Source organism: Cherax quadricarinatus, chromosome 3, assembly GCF_038502225.1.
Source record: "Cherax quadricarinatus isolate ZL_2023a chromosome 3, ASM3850222v1, whole genome shotgun sequence".
Taxonomy (NCBI): Eukaryota; Metazoa; Arthropoda; class Malacostraca; order Decapoda; family Parastacidae; genus Cherax; species Cherax quadricarinatus.
The window spans coordinates 17,174,791-17,195,314 of record NC_091294.1 but is presented as its reverse complement, the minus strand read 5'-3'; the positions used below and the strand labels follow the sequence as shown (position 1 = coordinate 17,195,314).

General features: G+C 41.1%; 1 protein-coding gene across 3 annotated transcripts in view; it reads right to left on the bottom strand.

Moving 5' to 3' along the window:
* The window catches only part of LOC128706562 (dynamin-binding protein), a 188,703-nt gene extending 174,700 nt beyond the window's left edge, over window positions 1-14,003 (bottom strand). The window contains exons 1-2 of one of the 3 annotated variants that reach the window (XM_053801491.2): window positions 13,902-14,003; window positions 7,526-7,688 (exon numbers count right to left, since the gene is read on the bottom strand). In XM_053801491.2, the coding sequence (XP_053657466.2) occupies window positions 7,526-7,653 (128 nt within the window). In that variant the 5' untranslated portion in view covers window positions 7,654-7,688; window positions 13,902-14,003. Of the gene's footprint in view, window positions 1-7,525; window positions 7,689-9,415; window positions 9,555-9,578; window positions 9,602-13,901 lie in introns of those variants that run through there. The other 2 variants (XM_053801493.2, XM_053801492.2) reach the window with 2 other exon arrangements.
* Window positions 14,004-20,524: the final 6,521 nt, after the last annotated feature.

Here is a 20,524-nt window from a genome sequence, read left to right as displayed (position 1 = left end):
CAACCTTTTCGAGGATGACCCCTGCCCCGCCTTCCTTCCCCTGCAGATTTATACACTCTCCATGTCATTCTACTTTGATCCATTCCCTCTAAATGACCAAACCACCTCAACAACCCTTCTTCAGCCCTCTGACTAATACTTTTATTAACTCCACACCTTCTAATTTCCACACTCCGAATTCTCTGCATAATATTTACACCACACATTGCCCTTAGGCAGGATATCTCCACTGTCTCTAGCCACCTCCAACTGCCTCCTCACTGCAGCATTTACAACCCAAGCTTCACACCCATATGAGTGTTGGTACCACTATACTTTCACACATTCCCTTCTTTTCCTCCATAGATAATGTTTTTTGTCTCCACATATACCTCAATGCACAACTCACCTTTTTTTCTTCATCAATTCTATGGTTAACCTCATCCTTCACATATCCATCAGCTGACACGTCAACTCCCAAATATCTGAAAACATTCACTTCTTCCATACCCCTCCTCTCCAATTTGATATCCAATTTTTCTTTATCGAAATCATTTGATACCCTCATCACCTTACTCTTTTCTATGTTCACTTTCAACTTTCTACCTTTACACACTCTCCCAAACTTGTCCACTAACCTTTGCAACTTTTCTTTAGAATCTCCCATAAGCACAGTATCATCAGCAAAAAGTAACTGTGTCAATTTCCATTTTGTATTTGAATCCCTATAATTTAATCCCACCCCTCTCCCAAACACCCTAGCATTTACTTCTTTTACAACCCCATCTACATATATATATTAACCCCTTCAGGGTCCAAGGCCCAAATCTGATGTGGTGCCCCAGTGTCCAAGAATTTTCAAAAAAAAATTTTTTTATTTTTTCTTGTGGAATGGTAGAGAATCTTTTTGTGAAGGTAATAAAACAAAAAGTACGAAATTTGATGGAAAATTGACGAAATTATGCTCTCGCGAATTTTGATGTGTCAGCGATATTTACGAATCGGCGATTTTGCCAACTTTGACTCCCATTTTAGGCCAATTACATTATTCCAGTCAACCAAATTCTTAGCTATTTCACTAGTATTACTTCTATTCTATCGATTGAGCACAAGAAATCGCCAAGTCAACTGTTTCAACTACAAATTAAAGTGATCAGAAATTGTTAATTTGGCCAATTTAACACAAAGTTCAAAATATTCCAGTTTCAAAATAGGGTCCAGAATAAACAATGTAGGTATTCCTGGAACTAAACTAACATTTCCTCTGTTCATTAGTTACGTTTTGAGGCTTTACAAATAAATTCCATTTTGATTTTTTATTCACATAATGAATTTTTATTCACACCAAAAAATAGAAGATTTACTCTTATGCAATACTGTAATAATTGTATAAATATCATCACCATATTTGTGAATGCATATTAGACCCACCAGCTGGCGTGTATTAGACGTGTGAGGTCGTTTGTTTACTCTTCAATATCGGCAAAAATTTAACATTTCTGCTACTTTGAGCTCAGTTTCAAGCCATTTCCAGTGCTAAAACCAATCAAAATCATCTCTATTTCTGTAATATGTCTTTCATTCTATCAAATGAGACCAAGAAATCGCAAATACAGTGGACCCTCAACCAGCGATATTAATCCGTTCCTGAGAGCTTATCGTTAATCGAAATAATCGTTAGTCAAGTTAATTTTCCCCATAAGAAATAATGGAAATCAAATTAATCCGTGCAAGACACCCCAAAGTATTGAAAAAAAAAATTTTACCACATGAAATATTAATTTTAATACACACAAACTGAAGAAGACATGCACAGTTACATGACACTTACCTTCATTGAAGATCTGGTGATGATTGATGGGATGGGAGGAGGGGAGACCGTTGATCTTGTTAGTGTTTAGAAGGGGAATCCCCTTCCATTAGCACTTGAGGTAGCAAGTCTTTTTCTGGGGTTACTTCCCTTGTTCTTTTAATGCCACTAGGACCAGCTTCAGAGTCACTGGACTTCTGTCGCACAACATATCTGTCCACAGAGGCCTGTACCTCTCGTTCCTTTATCCTAAAGTGTTTCACAACATTGTCAGTGTAATAGTCACCAGCACGGCTTGCAATAGCTGTGTGAGGGTGATTTTCATCAAAAAAGGTTTGCACTTTAAGCCACATTGCACACATTTCCTTAATCTTTGAAGTAAGCAACTTCTTCAATTTCTCTCTCCCCTCCTCCGAAGCAGTTTCCTCAGGTGTGGCCTCTTATTGTTGAAGATGCTCTAGCAGCTCATCAGTGGTTAGTTCGTCATTGTCCTCCTCCACCAACTCTTCCACATCCTCCCCACTAACCTCACCAATATGAGCACTAGTTCCAGGCATTTTTTCCTGTTCACCTGGGTGTTAGTCAACTGTTGTGAGTCGCATCCTGGGGGACAAGATTAAGGACCCCCAATGGAAATAAGTTAGACAGTTCTCGATGATGCACTGACTTTCTTGGGTTATCCTGGGTGGCTAACCCTCCGGGGTTAATCGTTTCTCGGTAATTGTTTCACGTTAAGCCACACCAACACTCTCTCCACATCTTCGAGTAATACAGCTGATGGTGGTGCAGCAACAACAACAGCTGACTGTGGTGCAGCAGCAGCTGCACCTTTGGCAAGAACAGCTTCCTTGATTGCCGTTTTCTTACCCACAATAGTAGCGATGGTTGATTGGGGTTTATTATACAACCTGACCAGCTCAGAGACACTCACTCCACTTTCATACTTAGCAATGATCTCTTTCTTCATCTCCATAGTAATTCTCACCCTTTTTGCTGTAGGGTTGGCACTAGAAGCTTTCTTGGGGCCCATGGTGACTTATTTTGCAGGTGCAATCACTACAAAGGCTGTGATAATATGAAATGTTCCAGTTGTTGTATGTTTGGAAGTGACCGCGGTGGCTGGCTGGCTTGTAAACACTGGCGCCAAGGGACAAGTGAGGCGCGCTCAGGTCAAAGTGGACGCATATGGTACGGAACGAATAGCGCTAGTCGGGTTTTTAAGAGCTAGTTGAGGCAAAATTTTTGCATTAAAATGTATCGCTAGTCAGATTTATCGTTAATCGATGCCATCACTGGTTGAGGGTCCACTGTAGAACTATAAAAACAAACGAAAAAACACCGCAAAGTCGCTGTTTTAATCGAAAAATCATGATTTCAGTTTTTTCTCTCATTATACACAGCGTGCTGCAGGATCTGTTTTATGTGGTGCACACATATCACATAGATGCATTCTCTAATATGTAGGCCCAAATGTACCACTCACAGTTTATCAGAATGAGATGAGCTCATGACGTAGATCTACGGTTTGGACCCTGAACGTAAAGCCGTAGATCTACGGGACGGACCCTCAAAGGGTTAAACAACCATGGTGACATTACACATCGCTGTCTAAGACCTACTTTTACTGGGAAGTAGTCTCCCTCTCTTCTACACACCCTAACCTGAGCCTCATTATCCTCATAAAAACTCTTTACAGCATTTAGTAACTTACTACCTATTCCATATGCTTGTAACATCTGCCACATTGCTCCCCTATCTACTCTATCGTATGCCTTTTCTAAATCCATAAATGCAATGAAAACTTCCTTACCTTTATCTAAATACTTTATATTATTATTATTATAATTATTATTATTATTATTATTATTATTATTATTATTATTATTATTATCACACTGGCTGATTCCCACCAAGGCAGGGTGGCCCGAAAAAGAAAAACTTTCACCATCATTCACTCCATCACTGTCTTGCCAGAAGGGTGCTTTACACTACAGTTTTTAAACTGCAACATTAACACCCCTCCTTCAGAGTGCAGGCACTGTACTTCCCATCTCCAGGACTCAAGTCCGGCCTGCCGGTTTCCCTGAATCCCTTCATAAATGTTACTTTGCTCACACTCCAACAGCACATCAAGTATTAAAAACCATTTGTCTCCATTCACTCCTATCAAACACGCTCACGCTTGCCTGCTGGAAGTCCAAGCCCCTCGCACACAAAACCTCCTTTACCCCCTCCCTTCAACCTTTCCTAGGCCGACCCCTACCCCGCCTTCCTTCCACTACAGACTGATACACTCTTGAAGTCATTCTGTTTCACTCCATTCTCTCTACATGTCCGAACCACCTCAACAACCCTTCCTCAGCCCTCTGGACAACAGTTTTGGTAATCCCGCACCTCCTCCTAACTTCCAAACTACAAATTCTCTGCATTATATTCACACCACACATTGCCCTCAGACATGACATCTCCACTGCCTCCAGCCTTCTCCTCGCTGCAACATTCATCACCCACGCTTCACACCCATATATGAGCATTGGTAAAACTAAACTCTCATACATTCCCCTCTTTGCCTCCTAGGACAATGTTCTTTGTCTCCACAGACTCCTAAGTGCACCACTCACTCTTTTTCCCTCATCAATTCTATGATTCACCTCATCTTTCATAAACCCATCCGCTGACACGTCCACTCCCAAATATCTGAATACGTTCACCTCCTCCATACTCTCTCCCTCCAATCTGATATCCAATCTTTCATCACCTAATCTTTTTGTTATCCTCATAACCTTACTCTTTCCTGTATTCACCTTTAATTTTCTTCTTTTGCACACCCTACCAAATTCATCCACCAATCTCTGTAACTTCTCTTCAGAATCTCCCAAGAGCACAGTGTCATCAGCAAAGAGCAGCTGTGACAACTCCCACTTTGTGTGTGATTCTTTATCTTTTAACTCCACGCCTCTTGCCAAGACCCTCGCATTTACTTCTCTTACAACCCCATCTATAAATATATTAAACAACCACGGTGACATCACACATCCTTGTCTAAGGCCTACTTTTACTGGGAAAAAATTTCCCTCTTTCCTACATACTCTAACTTGAGCCTCACTATCCTCGTAAAAACTCTTCACTGCTTTCAGTAACCTACCTCCTACACCATACACTTGCAACATCTGCCACATTGCCCCCCTATCCACCCTGTCATACGCCTTTTCCAAATCCATAAATGCCACAAAGACCTCTTTAGCCTTATCTAAATATTGTTCACTTATATGTTTCACTGTAAACACCTGGTCCACACACCCCCTACCTTTCCTAAAGCCTCCTTGTTCATCTGCTATCCTATTCTCCGTCTTACTCTTAATTCTTTCAATTATAACTCTACCATACACTTTACCAGGTATACTCAACAGACTTATCCCCCTATAATTTTTGCACTCTCTTTTATCCCCTTTGCCTTTATACAAAGGAACTATGCATGCTCTCTGCCAATCCCTAGGTACCTTACCCTCTTCCATATATTTATTAAATAATTGCACCAACCACTCCAAAACTATATCTCCACCTGCTTTTAACATTTCTATCTTTATCCCATCAATCCCGGCTGCCTTATCCCCTTTCATTTTACCTACTGCCTCACGAACTTCCCCCACACTCACAACTGGCTCTTCCTCACTCCTACAAGATGTTATTCCTCCTTGCCCTATATACGAAATCACAGCTTCCCTATCTTCATCAACATTTAACAATTCCTCAAAATATTCCCTCCATCTTCCCAATACCTCTAACTCTCCATTTTATAACTCTCCTCTCCTATTTTTAACTAACAAATCCATTTGTTCTCTAGGCTTTCTTAACTTGTTAATCTCACTCCAAAACTTTTTCTTATTTTCAACAAAATTTGTTGATAACATCTCACCCACTCTCTCATTTGCTCTCTTTTTACATTGCTTCACCACTCTCTTAACCTCTCTCTTTTTCTCCATATACTCTTCCCTCCTTGCATCACTTCTACTTTGTAAAAACTTCTCATATGCTAACTTTTTCTCCCTTACTACTCTCTTTACATCATCATTCCACCAATCACTCCTCTTCCCTCCTGCACCCACTTTCCTGTAACCACAAACTTCTGCTGAACACTCTAACACTACATTTTTAAACCTACCCCATACCTCTTCGACCCCATTGCCTATGCTCTCATTAGCCCATCTATCCTCCAATAGCTGTTTATATCTTACCCTAACTGCCTCCTCTTTTAGTTTATAAACCTTCACCTCTCTCTTCCCTGATGCTTCTATTCTCCTTGTATCCCATCTACCTTTTACTCTCACTGTAGCTACAACTAGAAAGTGATCTGATATATCTGTGGCCCCTCTATAAACATGTACATCCTGAAGTCTACTCAACAGTCTTTTATCTACCAATACATAATCCAACAAACTACTGTCATTTCGCCCTACATCATATCTTGTATACTTATTTATCCTCTTTTTCTTAAAATATGTATTACCTATAACTAAACCCCTTTCTATACAAAGTTCAATCAAAGGGCTCCCATTATCATTTACACCTGGCACCCCAAACTTACGTACCACACCCTCTCTAAAAGTTTCTCCTACTTTAGCATTCAGGTCCCCTACCACAATTACTCTCTCACTTGGTTCAAAGGCTCCTATACATTCACTTAACATCTCCCAAAATCTCTCTCTCTCCTCTGCATTCCTCTCTTCTCCAGGTGCATACACGCTTATTATGACCCACTTCTCGCATCCAACCTTTACTTTAATCCACATAATTCTTGAATTTACACATTCATATTCTCTTTTCTCCTTCCATAACTGATCATTTAACATTACTGCTACCCCTTCCTTTGCTCTAACTCTCTCAGATACTCCAGATTTAATCCCATTTATTTCCCCCCACTGAAACTCTCCTACCCCCTTCAGCTTTGTTTCACTTAGGGCCAGGACATCCAACTTCTTTTCATTCATAACATCAGCAATCATCTGTTTCTTGTCATCTGCACTACATCCATGCACATTTAAGCATCCCAGTTTTATAAAGTTTTTCTTCTTCTCTTTTTTAGTAAATGTCTACAGGAGAAGGGGTTACTAGCCCATTGCTCCCGGCATTTTAGTCGCCTCATACGACACGCATGGCTTACGGAGGAAAGATTCTTTTCCACTTCCCCATGGACAATAGAAGAAATAAAGAAGAACAAGAGCTATTTAGAAAAAGGAGAAAAACCTAGATGTATGTATATATATATGCATGTGCGTGTCTGTGAAGTGTGACCAAAGTGTAAGTAGGAGTAGCAAGATATCCCTGTTATCTAGCGTGTTTATGAGACAGAAAAAGAAACCAGCAATCCTACCATCATGCAAAACAGTTACAGGTTTTTGTTTCACAGTCATCTGGCAGGACGGTAGTACTTCCCTGGGTGGTTGCTGTCTACCAACCTACTACCTAACTATTATTATAATTATTATTATTATAATTATTATTATTATTATTTTTACTATTATTATTATTACTATTATTAATTATTATTATTACATATCAAAACTTTTAGAAGAGTAGCAGAGAATTGAATTAACAATAAAGAGGAGGGGGGTTACTGTTGAGAGGGTTCATGGAGGGATCAGCAACTATGCTGACATTACTAGTAAAATCCTTCAGTACAAGACATTCCTTCCCCAGAGTGAAATATGAGTTTAGTACATCTTCAAAGATACTAACTTGGTTATCTCAACCCAGAGATTGGCTAGGCTTTCTTCCTCTTGGTGTGGTAGAATGCCACTTGCTGGTTTTGGAGCCTCAAGAACAGATGCTGATTTTCCAATACCAAGACTCAAGAAAGACTTCATCTTATCAGCAATGATAATCTTTTAAATCAAGATTTCTGAAATGTTAAGCTGTTATTAGTATTTTAGTAAGAAAGGCAGTACCACTCAGAAATAGGTTTAAGCCTGCATTTACATTCAACAATATTAACTTGCAGAAAAATAAATCAATATTTATAAAGTGTGTTTTTGTCTATTAAATTGTTATCAAGTTTAACTGATGGAGTGGAGGTGGGTTGATTTTTATTTTATTAATTATTAAAGGCAGTCAGCCATATTAAAAATCTCTATATATAATGAGATTTTTCATAAATGTGATTGAAGAGGTGCATCTAAAATTTAATAGTCTTCACAGTGTTATTTAAATTTCTATACACTGTTTACTTGCCAAAAACTACATTTGTAAAGCAAAAGGACACAAGTACAACTAATGTGATATTTTTATTGAGGCAACGTTTCACTCTCCAGGAGCTTTGTCAAGCCGTTTCAAACAATACATGGACACAGAGGGTATATATAGTCTCAGAGTGAGGTGCAATACTAGTGGTAGTAATAGTAGTAGTGATATAAATTGTAGTAGTAGTAGTAGTAATACAATATGGTAGCACAATTAACTTACACATGAGAAAAGGATATAAAAGCTATTACCTGGAAACATAAAAATTGGTTAGACAAATATTTCTATTGGAGGCTGGATAGAGAAGGCCTGTTTCAATGTCCATTCTCTGTAATGTGCTTGTGTAGTATTAACAGGAGAGACTATGTGATGTGCAAGTTAATTGTTCTACCATATTGTAATACTACTACTACTACAATTTATATCACTACTGCTATTACTACCACTAGTATTGCATCTCACTCTGAGCCTATATATACCCGCTGTGTCCATGTACTGTTTGCAACGGCTTGACAAAGCTTCTGGAGAGCAAAACGTTGCCACAATAAATATGTCACATTAGTTGCACTTGTGTCCTTTTACTTTACTTACATATTGTCGGTAAGTCTACCAACATTATTACAAAAATTACATTATACAGATGTGTTTCATAAGGAAGCTGACTAAGTTTTTACGAGTTTATGCAACACAACCTAACCTAACAAAATAGAGAAAACTGCATTTGTAAGTTTGGGTAAATTGGGTACCTTACAAGAAAATAATGCATGAAAATGAGGATAGGTTGCCTTGAGGGACACTTTCATACATCATAAAATTAGGGAAATTTACTACTGATCTGTATGCAGAATGAGTAACACAAACATATTGCACATCTCGTAAGCCAAATAAATGGGCGTGTGGGGTTCAGTCCCTGGCCATGTAGAAACATTGGGCGTTTCCTTACACCTGTTGTTCCATTCATCTAGCAAGCAAGTAGTTAGTTGACTGGTGTGGGTTGCATCCTGGGGGACAAGATTGAGGACCCTAATAGAAATAAGACAGACACTCCCTCTGCGATACACTGACTTTCTTGGGTTATCCTGAGTGGCTAACCCTCTGGGTTAAAAAACCAAACAAATCTTATCTTGCCTTATCAGAGAGGAGAAGGGAAAAATGTAAGACAGAAGGCACTTAGTGCAGAAAAAAACTTTATTATAAATGACTTCTTGCTCTGGATAGATTATTATTTTATTTAGGTGGAAGCACTAGTTAAAGAAAATTACTACGGCACTTGTAAGTTTTAGTTAAACTAAATGCAAAAAAAAAAAAGTCGGGAATTCTGTTTAGCAGGAATTATCCTACTTAACATACATATATGGTACTATACATGTACATGATAACTGTAATCACCTAAACTCTTGTAAGTAGACTAAGTGCAAGTTGTTTGTTAGGTTCCTCAGAGACACTGACAGTATACGCAGTATCGAGCCCGAAGTTCAGGCGAGATTTGTTGCTCAAAGATGGGCGATGAAAGAAAAGGAACAAAAGTTTCTTTGTAAACAGAAACAGAAACCTGAAGCTTCCAATAGATCAGGTGGAGGTCCTTGTCAAGCCTCAGCACAGCGGGACGTCCACCCCCCCCCCCCACCACTACCTGAGTACAGTAACCGGCTTCTCACCAAAAACCGTTAGAGAATTATCTGTAGAGTGGAAATATGGAGTTGGCTAAAAGTAAGCCGATGACCAGGTGACCCTCCTGTAATGTACCCGGTGGGCAAAACAGATGAGGACAAGCGTCCCATAGAGAACGGGAAAATTTGTCACCTATACTGATGCAAGAAAGAGACGTCCACACGCGAGGATGGCTGGTGCACAAGTCCACTAAGTGCAACTATACCTTAATAAACTTACTAAGAACTGTATGCAGGGTCTGTAAGGGTCACTGACAGCTTACGCAGTATCCAGCCCTGATGTAACAGTCATGTGGACTTCTGTGTCAGCCTTCGTCGAGTGTGGACATCTCTCTCTCGCCTGAGTATCAGTGACAAATTTTCCCCGTTCTCACTGGGATGCTTGTCCTCATCTATTTTGCCTGCTGGGCACTCTACAGGAGGGGCACCTGTTCATCGGCTTACTTTTAGCCAGCTCTATTTTTTCTGCTCTGCAGATAATTCTTTATAGGTCTTTGGTGGGAAGCCGGTTACTATACTCAGGTGGGAGTGTAGGCGTCCCTCTCTGCTGGGGCTTGCCAAGGGGGTCCACTGGATCTAATTGAAAACTTCAAGTTTCTATTTCTGTTTACAAAGGAACTTTTGTTCCTTTTCTCTCATCGCCCAGCCTTGGGCAACAATTTTTCCTCGTACCACTCTGTCTGACTTTTTTGGGTTATCCCAGGTTCTCTACACATATGCTGCTATGTATGATAATCTATGTAACTGTATTTATGTATACCTGAATAAACTTACTTACTTACTTACTTACCATCGAGAAGCCGGGCTCGATACAGCTTATGCTGTCAGTAGCCCTGATAAACCCAACAAAGAAGAAGAAAAAGTCATGTTAAGTAATTTTATTCAGGTATACACATTAGCATTAGTATTATAATCAAAAGGAAATGCTAAACCTACTAGGGTCATAAAGCACTCAGGTATACACAAATATATTTACACAGATTTATCATACATAGCAGCAGGGTGTCACGTAGCTCAATCCCCAGTGCACTCATCTCTAGTACAGTTGGAAAACATTAGGGAAGTGTTTCCATAATACACCTGCTGTCCCTGTTCACCCGTCAGTATAAAATGGGTACCTGGGTGTTAGTCGACTGGTGTGGGTCGCATCCTGGGACAAAACTGACCTAATTTGCCCAAAATGCTCAGCATAACGAGCGGCTTTCTATGTAGTAGTATGTCATTGATGTCAGATAGGTCTGTATACCTTGTACATGTACTTGTATGTCGCCTGGGGAAGATGGTACTATTTACAACATATTCAGATTGCTGTGTCGAGTACCAGGTAATCCTTTACTTGAATTATATAACATGATCTATGTAACTGGGGAGTAAGCAAGTAAGTAAGTTTATTCAGGTATACACAAATACAGTTACATAGAATTATCATACATAGCAGCATATGTATAGAGAACCTAGGATAACCCAAAAAAGTCAGACAGAGTGACTTATTTCCATTGGGGTCCTAAATCTTGGACCAACAGTCTCATCATTCCCATTCCAAAGACCCAATCAACAAAACGCATTTCGCACATTATGTCTTATTAGCTGCTTATGTACAACATTCGAGAGGATGATTCTTAATCCTCTCATGCACAGAATAAAAAAAAATTTTGTCTCCCCAGTTGCATGGTTTCATGCATAGGAGTGTGCATTATTGCATAACCACTATTCTCACCCTGCACACTGACAGTTCATACATTACCTTCCTTGAACTTAAATCTGCTTTTGATGTAGCCAACCCTTATGTAATACCTGGAGTTTACCTGGAGAGAGTTCCGGGGATCAACACCCTCGTGGCCCGGTCTGTGACCAGGCCTCCTGGTGGATCAGAGCCTGATCAACCAGGCTGTTACTGCTGGCTGCATGCAATCCAATGTACGAGCCACAGCCCGGCTGGTCAGGTACCGACTTTAGGTACTTGTCCAGTGCCTGTTTGAAGACAGCCAGGGGTCTATTGGTAATCCCCCTCATGTATGCTGGGAGGTAGTTGAACAGTCTCGGGCCCCTGACACTTATTGTATTGTCTCTTAACGTGCTAGTGACACCCCTGCTTTTCATTGGGGGGATGTTGCATCGTCTGCCGAGTCTTTTGCTTTCGTTGTGAGTGATTTTCGTGTGCAAGTTTGGTACTAGTCCCTCTAGGATTTTCCAGGTGTATATCATGTATCTCTCCTGCCTTCGTTCCAGGGAGTACAGGTTCAGGAACTTCAAGTGCTCCCAGTAAATGAGGTGTTTTATCTCCATTATGCGCGCCGTGAAGGTTCTCTGTACATTTTCTAGGTCAGCAATTTCACTTGCCTTGAAAGGTGCTGTTAGTGTGCAGCAATATTCCAGCCTAGATAGAACAAGCGACCTGAAGAGTGTCATCATGGGCTTGGCATCCCTAGTTTTGAAGGTTCTCATTATCCATCCTATCATTTTTCTAGCAGATGCGATTGATACAATGTTATGGTCCTTGAAGGTGAGATCCTCCGACATGATCACACCCAGGTCTTTGACGTTGGTTTTTCGCTCTATTTTGTGGCCAGAATTTGTTTTATATTCTTATGAAGTTTTAATTTCCTCGTGTTTACCATATCTGAGTAATTGAAATTTCTCATCGTTGAACTTCATATTGTTTTCTGCAGCCCACTGAAAGATTTGGTTGATGTCCGCCTGGAGCCTTGCAGTGTCTGCAATGGAAGACACTGTCATGCAGATTCAGGTGTCATCTGCAAAGGAAGACACTGTGCTGTGGCTGACATCCTTGTCTATGTCAGATATGAGGATGAGGAACAAGATGGGAGCGAGTACTGTGCCTTGTGGAACAGAGCTTTTCACCGTAGCCGCCTCAGACTTTACTCTGCTGACTACTACACTTTGTGTTCTGTTTGTGAGGAAATTATAGATCCATCTACCAACTTTTCCAGTTATTCCTTTAGCATGCATTTTGTGCGCTTGTCGAAGGCTTTTGCAAAGTCTGTATATATTACATCTGCATTCTATTTGTCTTCTAGTGCATCAAGGACCTTGTCGTAGTGATCCAATAGTTGAGACAGACAGGAGCGACCTGTTCTAAACCCATGTTGCCCTGGGTTGTGTGACTGATGGGTTTCTAGATGGTTGGCGATCTTGCTTCTTAGGACCCTTTCAAAGACTTTTATGATATGGGATGTTAGTGCTATCGGTCTGCAGTTCTTTGCTGTTGCTTTACTGCTCCCTTTGTGGAGTGGGGCTATGTCTGTTGTTTTTAGTAACTGTGGGACGACCCCATGTCCATGCTCCCTCTCCATAGGATGTTAAAAGTTTGTGATAGGGGCTTCTCGCAGTTCTTGATGAACACGGAGTTCCACGAGTCTGGCCCTGGAGCAGAGTGCATGGGCATGTCATTTATCGCCTGTTCGAAGTCATTTGGCTTGGTTTCCATTTGCCTTGGGTTTCTGTGACTTTATTCCCAGTTGGTGCATGTTTACCTGTCTCATTCCTATCCTCACTAGTACTAACAATGGAGCTCTTACCAGTTGTTTCTGGTAATATATCCTCACTATTGCTAGTGAAGTCCCCTTGTTTGCTATCTCCTGTGGTATTACGAGTTTGTAACATTGGATTTATCTTGTACTTGACTACACTTGTTTCCCCACTACAGCTCCTGTCTCCCTCAAGGCCATTTATATGCATTCCCTCCTGCGTACATTTACTGTCTACCAGGACAGCACCTCCAGCTTCACCATTACTGTCTACCAAGACAGCACTATCAGCCCCACATTTACTGCCTACCGGGGCAGCACCTCCAGCCTTACAGTTTCTAACTACATGGCCAGCATCAAGGGTGATACCATCCAGCCCAGACTTTTTATTCTCCCAACTGTTATAGAATGCTTCCAGGTTTTATATGAAGGCTGCTTTGATGTTATCCTCTTTTAAAAACACTTCCCTGATTTAATACTGCTTGTAGCTAGTTCTTGGATATCTGCACAATGGGCGTGACACCAATTTCCACAAAAATGACAATTTATCCATGTGGAAGCCCGTTTGTTTGACTGAGTGCAGACTACACACAGCTTCATAATGATTTGAATGGTTGATTTACTGTAATTCTACTAGTAACCTCTTGAATACTCAGTTAATAACCTCCTTAAAGTGAAGCTCTAGCTATTTGTATTTCTATTTCTAACTGTACTTACCTGCATACGTTTCTGTTTTATATTTATTGTTTATGTTTGATAAGGGCGCCTAAAACCCCGTCTGTTTACAGTTTGCTTTATTGTCCAACGAATCCGTTTGAAACCGGTCAAGGGTTCGGACCGGTCAAGGGTTCGAAGCCAGTCGGATCTGATCAGTGGGTCACTTATTTAAAACATATCTGGTCGGTGATTTGGCTATCACATGAAGGAACTACTGGAAATTATCTAACCGAGTAATATGTTATTTGATTGATACAAAAGTATAACTTGCGTGTTGAAGAACCGGTGATTGCTGGCAGTTCCTACAATGGCGAACGGTTGAGACCTCAGCCCTTATTTACAGCCTGAAGGTTCATAGATCGCTGTATCTAACTTTTCTAGATTTTTTCCGTTTCCACCACAACAAATGCTATGTTATCACTATAGTTGACCAGCGAAGATTATCGGAGGAAAGACGTTTTTTTCTGGAGTAATATTTGCTTTTCGTTGTGCATATGCCGACCGCTGGTAACTACAGGTTATATGAATTTCACTGCATACGTCTGGTATTTCAAGAATGAAGAAAAAACTAATGATGGTCACTCCACTCCACTAAGTACCATTATATTAGTGGTTAGTTGCTACTACAACACTGTATTCTCCTATTCACTGGTATCACTAGATTATATGCGAGGTACACTAGCAGGCCAGGAAGATTATATGCGAGGTACACTAGCAGGCCAGTATCTAATTGCATATATGAAACAAAAAGTTTCTTACCTTAATCCAAGTAGTGTTCAGTTGTATGTTTCAATGCAAATACTTTGTCAGCATATCCCCTACCCTTCGTAAAACCACTTTGCTCATCTATGATCCTTCTCTCTGTCTATCCCACAGTTCTTTCACTTATAACCAAACACTTTACCTGGTACACACAACAGGTTTATTTCCTGATAATTCTAACACTTTCTTTTATCCCCTTTTTCCATATACAGAGGAACCATGTACGCTCTCTGCCAGTCCCTTGATATTTTCCCTTCTTTCATGCATATAATGAATAAATACTCCGTACCGGTTTCTAGCATTTCCCTCTCGATCCTTTGAACAAACCAGCCGTCTCCCACCGAGGTAGGGTGACCCAATAACGAAGAAATACTTTTACCATCACTCACTCCATCACTATTGCCAGACCAGCGCCGATGCTACAGCTCAAAACTGCAAAATATCCCACCCTTCCCTCAGGGTGGAGGCGCTGTACTTCCCATATTCCTTGAATCGATTCATAAATGTTATCTTGCTCACACCCCAACAGAACGTTAAGTTATAAAAACCACTTGCCTCCACTCACTCCTAACACGCTCACACACCCCTTCTCGATGTCTAAGCCCCTTGCACAGAAAACCTCTTTTACCCCTCCCTCCATCCTTCATAGGACAACCCCTTTCCCGCCTTTTCTCCACTTCAGATTTATACGCCCTCCAAGACATCCTATTTTTTTACCATCCTTTCTAAATGTTCGAACAACCCCTCTTCAGCCCTGTGTATAATACTTTTAGTAACTCCACACCTTCTAATCTCCAAGGTACGAATTTTCTGCATAATATGAAATTACCAACCTTCCTAGCATCAAATCACCAGACATGATCTGGTACAGGTACGTTGATGATGTCTACCATATGAGAAGACAGTTGGGACAGTTTTGATATATTCTTTGAGAATTTTAACCATCTTATTCCCTCCATACAGTTCAAAGTTGGATGGGAAACAATCAACTTCCATTCCTTGATGTTCTCATAACCAGAAATGATGATCAGGTTAAAATCTTAGTTTATAGAAAGCCCACTCACACTGTCAACTATGTTCATTTTTTCAGCCACCATTCATTCCAGATTAAGAAGAGCACAATCTCAAGCCTTGCCTTTTATCTGCACTCAGCATATGCAGCCCCTCAAAGTTGGACCAAGAAAAAGAAATGCTCAGAATACAATTCTCCAAATTAGGATACCCTGACTGGTTCATTAAACAAGGAGAAAAGAAAGCAAATATCAACTATTAGAAAAACTCAACCCCATACAGCAAGTCTCAACTCATGGTACCCTACCACCAAGGCACATTCTAGGAAATCTGTTTTCCAAGAAACACATTTAGCTACGCAACACACTCCAGGAGTTTACCAGATACCATGTAAAGACTGTAACCAAGAAAGGACGAACACTATCTACAAAGATCATTGAACACCAGAGGGAAATACGTTATGCAGAGGATAATTGAGCCATTTTTCAACATGTCAGCATCAACGATCACAACACTCATTGGGAAGCTGCCACAATCAAACACTAATCACACTGAATTTGTAGATGAATGGTTCACAGAACCGACACATTGGTAAATTAGACACATGTGCAACTCTTGGGTATCTTTATTTAGGAAACGTTTCGCCACACAGTGGCTTCATCAGTCCATACACAGGAGAAAATTTGAAGAACAGGAGGAGAATGAGGTAATCAGTCCCTCAACCTTGAGTCGATGTGGTCAGTCCATCGATCTTGAATAGAAAACGGCATATGAGCGGAGAAGCAGCTTATAAACCGTAGGGAAGATAGACTAAGCAACACAGACCCAAATTTATGCCTAGAACAGATTAACTCTGTGGCACTCGATGTATGCTCAAGGCTTATTCCTTTAAGACAAAAGAGGAGTAGATGTAAAATAGAAAGAGACAGGCGCTCCCTTTACAGGCGACGGAAAAGAATAACAGAGCGGCTAAAAGAGGCCAATATATCTGAAATGCGTAGGGACACGCTGGTCAGAGAAATAGCAAACATCGAACTTAAGCTAAAGGAATCTTATAGGAGTCAGGAATCGCGGGAAGAACTAAAAGCCATAAATGAAATCGAAAGAAACCCAAAGTATTTCTTTTCTTATGCCAAATCAAAGTCGAGAACAACATCCAGTATTGGGCACCTACTTAAACAAGATGGATCCTGCACAGATGACAGCAAGGAAATCACTGAGCTACTCAAGTCCCAATATGACTCAGTTTTTAGCAAGCCGCTAACCAGACTTAGAGTCGAAGATCCAAATGAATGTTTTATGAGAGAGCCACAGAACTTGGTAAACACAAGCGTATTTGATGTTATCCTGACGCCAAATGACTTCGAACAGGCGATAAATGACATGCTCATGCACTCTGCCCCAGGGCCAGACTCATGGAACTCCGTGTTCATCAAGAACTGCAAGAAGCCCCTATCACGTGCTTTTAACATCCTATGGACCCTATGGACTTTGCAAAAGCCTTCGACAAGTGTGACCATGGCGTAATAGCGCACAAAATGCGTGCTAAAGGAATAACAGGAAAAGTCGGTCGATGGATCTATAATTTCCTCACTAACAGAACACAGAGAGTAGTCGTCAACAGAGTAAAGTCCGAGGCAGCTACGGTGAAAAGCTCTGTTCCACAAGGCACAGTACTCGCTCCCATCTTGTTCCTCATCCTCATATCCGAAATAGACAAGGATGTCAGCCACAGCACCGTGTCTTCCTTTGCAGATGACACCCGAATCTGCATGACAGTGTCTTCCATTACAGACACTGCAAGGCTCCAGGCGGACATCAACCAAATCTTTCAGTGGGCTGCAGAAAACAATATGAAGTTCAACGATGAGAAATTTCAATTACTCAGATATGGTAAACATGAGGAAATTAAATCTTCATCAGAGTACAAAACAAATTCTGGCCACAAAATAGAGCGAAACACCAACGTCAAAGACCTGGGAGTGATCATGTCGGAGGATCTCACCTTCAAGGACCATAACATTGTATCAATCGCATCTGCTAGAAAAATGACAGGATGGATAATGAGAACCTTCAAAACTAGGGAGGCCAAGCCCATGATGACACTCTTCAGGTCACTTGTTCTATCTAGGCTGGAATATTGCTGCACACTAACAGCACCTTTCAAGGCAGGTGAAATTGCCGACCTAGAAAATGTACAGAGAACTTTCACGGCGCGCATAACGGAGATAAAACACCTCAATTACTGGGAGCGCTTGAGGTTCCTAAACCTGTATTCCCTGGAACGCAGGAGGGAGAGATACATGATTATATACAACTGGAAAATCCTAAGATAAGATAAGATAAGATAAGATTTCGTTCGGATTTTTAACCCCGGAGGGTTAGCCACCCAGGATAACCCAAGAAAGTCAGTGCGTCATCGAGGACTGTCTAACTTATTTCCATTGGGGTCCTTAATCTTGTCCCCCAGGATGCGACCCACACCAGTCGACTAACACCCAGGTACCTATTTGCTGCTAGGTGAACAGGACAACAGGTGTAAGGAAACGTGTCGAAATGTTTCCACCCGCCGGGAATCGAACCCGGGCCCTCCGTGTGTGAAGCGGGAGCTTTAGCCACCAGGCCACCGGGCCACCAAAAGAATGTGCATCGGCCGGGACTAGTACCGAACTTGCACACGAAAATCACTCACTACGAAAGCAAAAGACTTGGCAGACGATGCACCATCCCCCCAATGAAAAGCAGGGGTGTCGCTAGCACGTTAAGAGACCATACAATAAGTGTCAGGGGCCCGAGACTGTTCAACTGCCTCCCAGCACACATAAGGGGGATTACCAACAGACCCCTGGCAGTCTTCAAGCTGGCACTGGACAAGCACCTAAAGTCAGTTCCTGATCAGCCGGGCTGTGGCTCGTACGTAGGTTTGCGTGCAGCCAGCAGCAACAGCCTGGTTGATCAGGCTCTGATCCACCAGGAGGCCTGGTCACAGACCGGGCCGCGGGGGCGTTGACCCCCGGAACTCTCTCCAGGTAAACTCCAGAACTCAACACACAACTCAGGATATAAATAACCATAATTTAAACCTAGAAGATGATTGATCACGTTGACCCTGATCTAAACCTCCATAATCTGACACCCAATCAAAACCTATTGGAAAGTAACTGCCTTTATTACACAGCATCACAAGCCAGCACTATCCTAAACAATGCTAAAAGTCTATCAGTACTTAACTACAACATGAGGTCCTTAAGCAAACACTATGATGACGTCCTAGCACTCCTTGAATCACTAAGACACCCTAATCCTGCATTATTCTTACTGAGACCTGGCTTAAGCAGGACACAATAGATATCTACCCTCTACCAGGATACACAGCAATTCACAACTGCAGACCAAACCAAGTTGGGGGTGGTATTGCAATCTATTACTCTAACCAATTATCTTGTATTAGTACCACTTGCTTTAGTGATGAATATGGGGAATACATTTTTGCTAATTTTACTGTAAAAAACCTTAAGACGCCTATAACAATCGGTGCCATTTACCGGATACCCCACACAAACATCCCAAATTTCAGTGAGAAATTAAAGTCATTAATAACAAACAGACAAATGAATAAGCACCACCTTCTCTTAGCTGGAGACTTCAACATCAACCTTGGCTTACTAGATGATCAGCCTGTAACTGATTTCATCAATAATATGAACAACACACTTCTCATACCAACAATAACTAAACCAACCAGGCTCACTGAGACAAGTGCAACCATAATAGACCACATATGGACCAATATACTAGCCCCCCTTAAATCAGGGATAATCACAGATAGCACTACAGACCACTACCCTACCTTCCTCCTGACAAACATTAGTAAACCACCACTTGAATACAACAAAGTCTCATTTAGACTCCATGATGAGGCCTCAGTAAGGAAGTTCACAGCTGACCTAGAGACTGTTGACTGGCCTACAGAATTCTCCAAGGCCAATGGTATTGATGACTGGACAGACATTTTTCTTAACAAATTACTTAGACTATACAACAAACATTGTCCTATAAAAACGAAACAGATCACAAACAAACGGCTTGGTTGCCCATGGCTAACCAGCACCATTCTGAAATCCATTGACAAGAAACACCAATATGAAAAGCAATATAGACAGGGCTTAATACACAAAGATATTCTTAAACACTATTCATCAGCTCTCACCAAAGTAATGAAGAAAGCCAAATAACTATACTACTCCAGTAGATTCACAGACACTAGAGGAGATATAAAAAAGACCTGGAAAACACCCTCTCAGATTCTAGGGACCCACAAACTGAAAAAAAAACAAGAATATTGTCCTAACTAAACCTAATGAAACACCACTACATCCCACTGACACAGCTAACAAGATAAACGACTTCTTCTCAACCATAGGATCTAATCTCGCCAATAAAATCCCACATACCAATGCCCATGTCGGAGACTACCTAGATGGGAATTTCCCAAATTCCTTCTATCTTGCACCAACTGAGCCCACGGAAGTCACTGAGATTATAAAGTCACTTAAAAATAACTCAGGGAATCTGTCTCATGTCCCACCATTACTGTACAAGCGAGCAGCCCATGTCCTTTCGCATGCTATTTCATTACTTTTTAACAAGTCACTAGAGACTAGCACCTTCCCGAAACTACTCAAGATGGCAAGGGTTACACCAATACATAAAGGTGGTGACCCTACAGACTTAAACAACTATAGGCCAATATCTAACTTACCATTGCTATCCAAAATCTTTGAGAAACTCGTGCACAGGAGACTGTATTCATTTATAACGGCACAAAACATACTCATTCCCTGCCAATT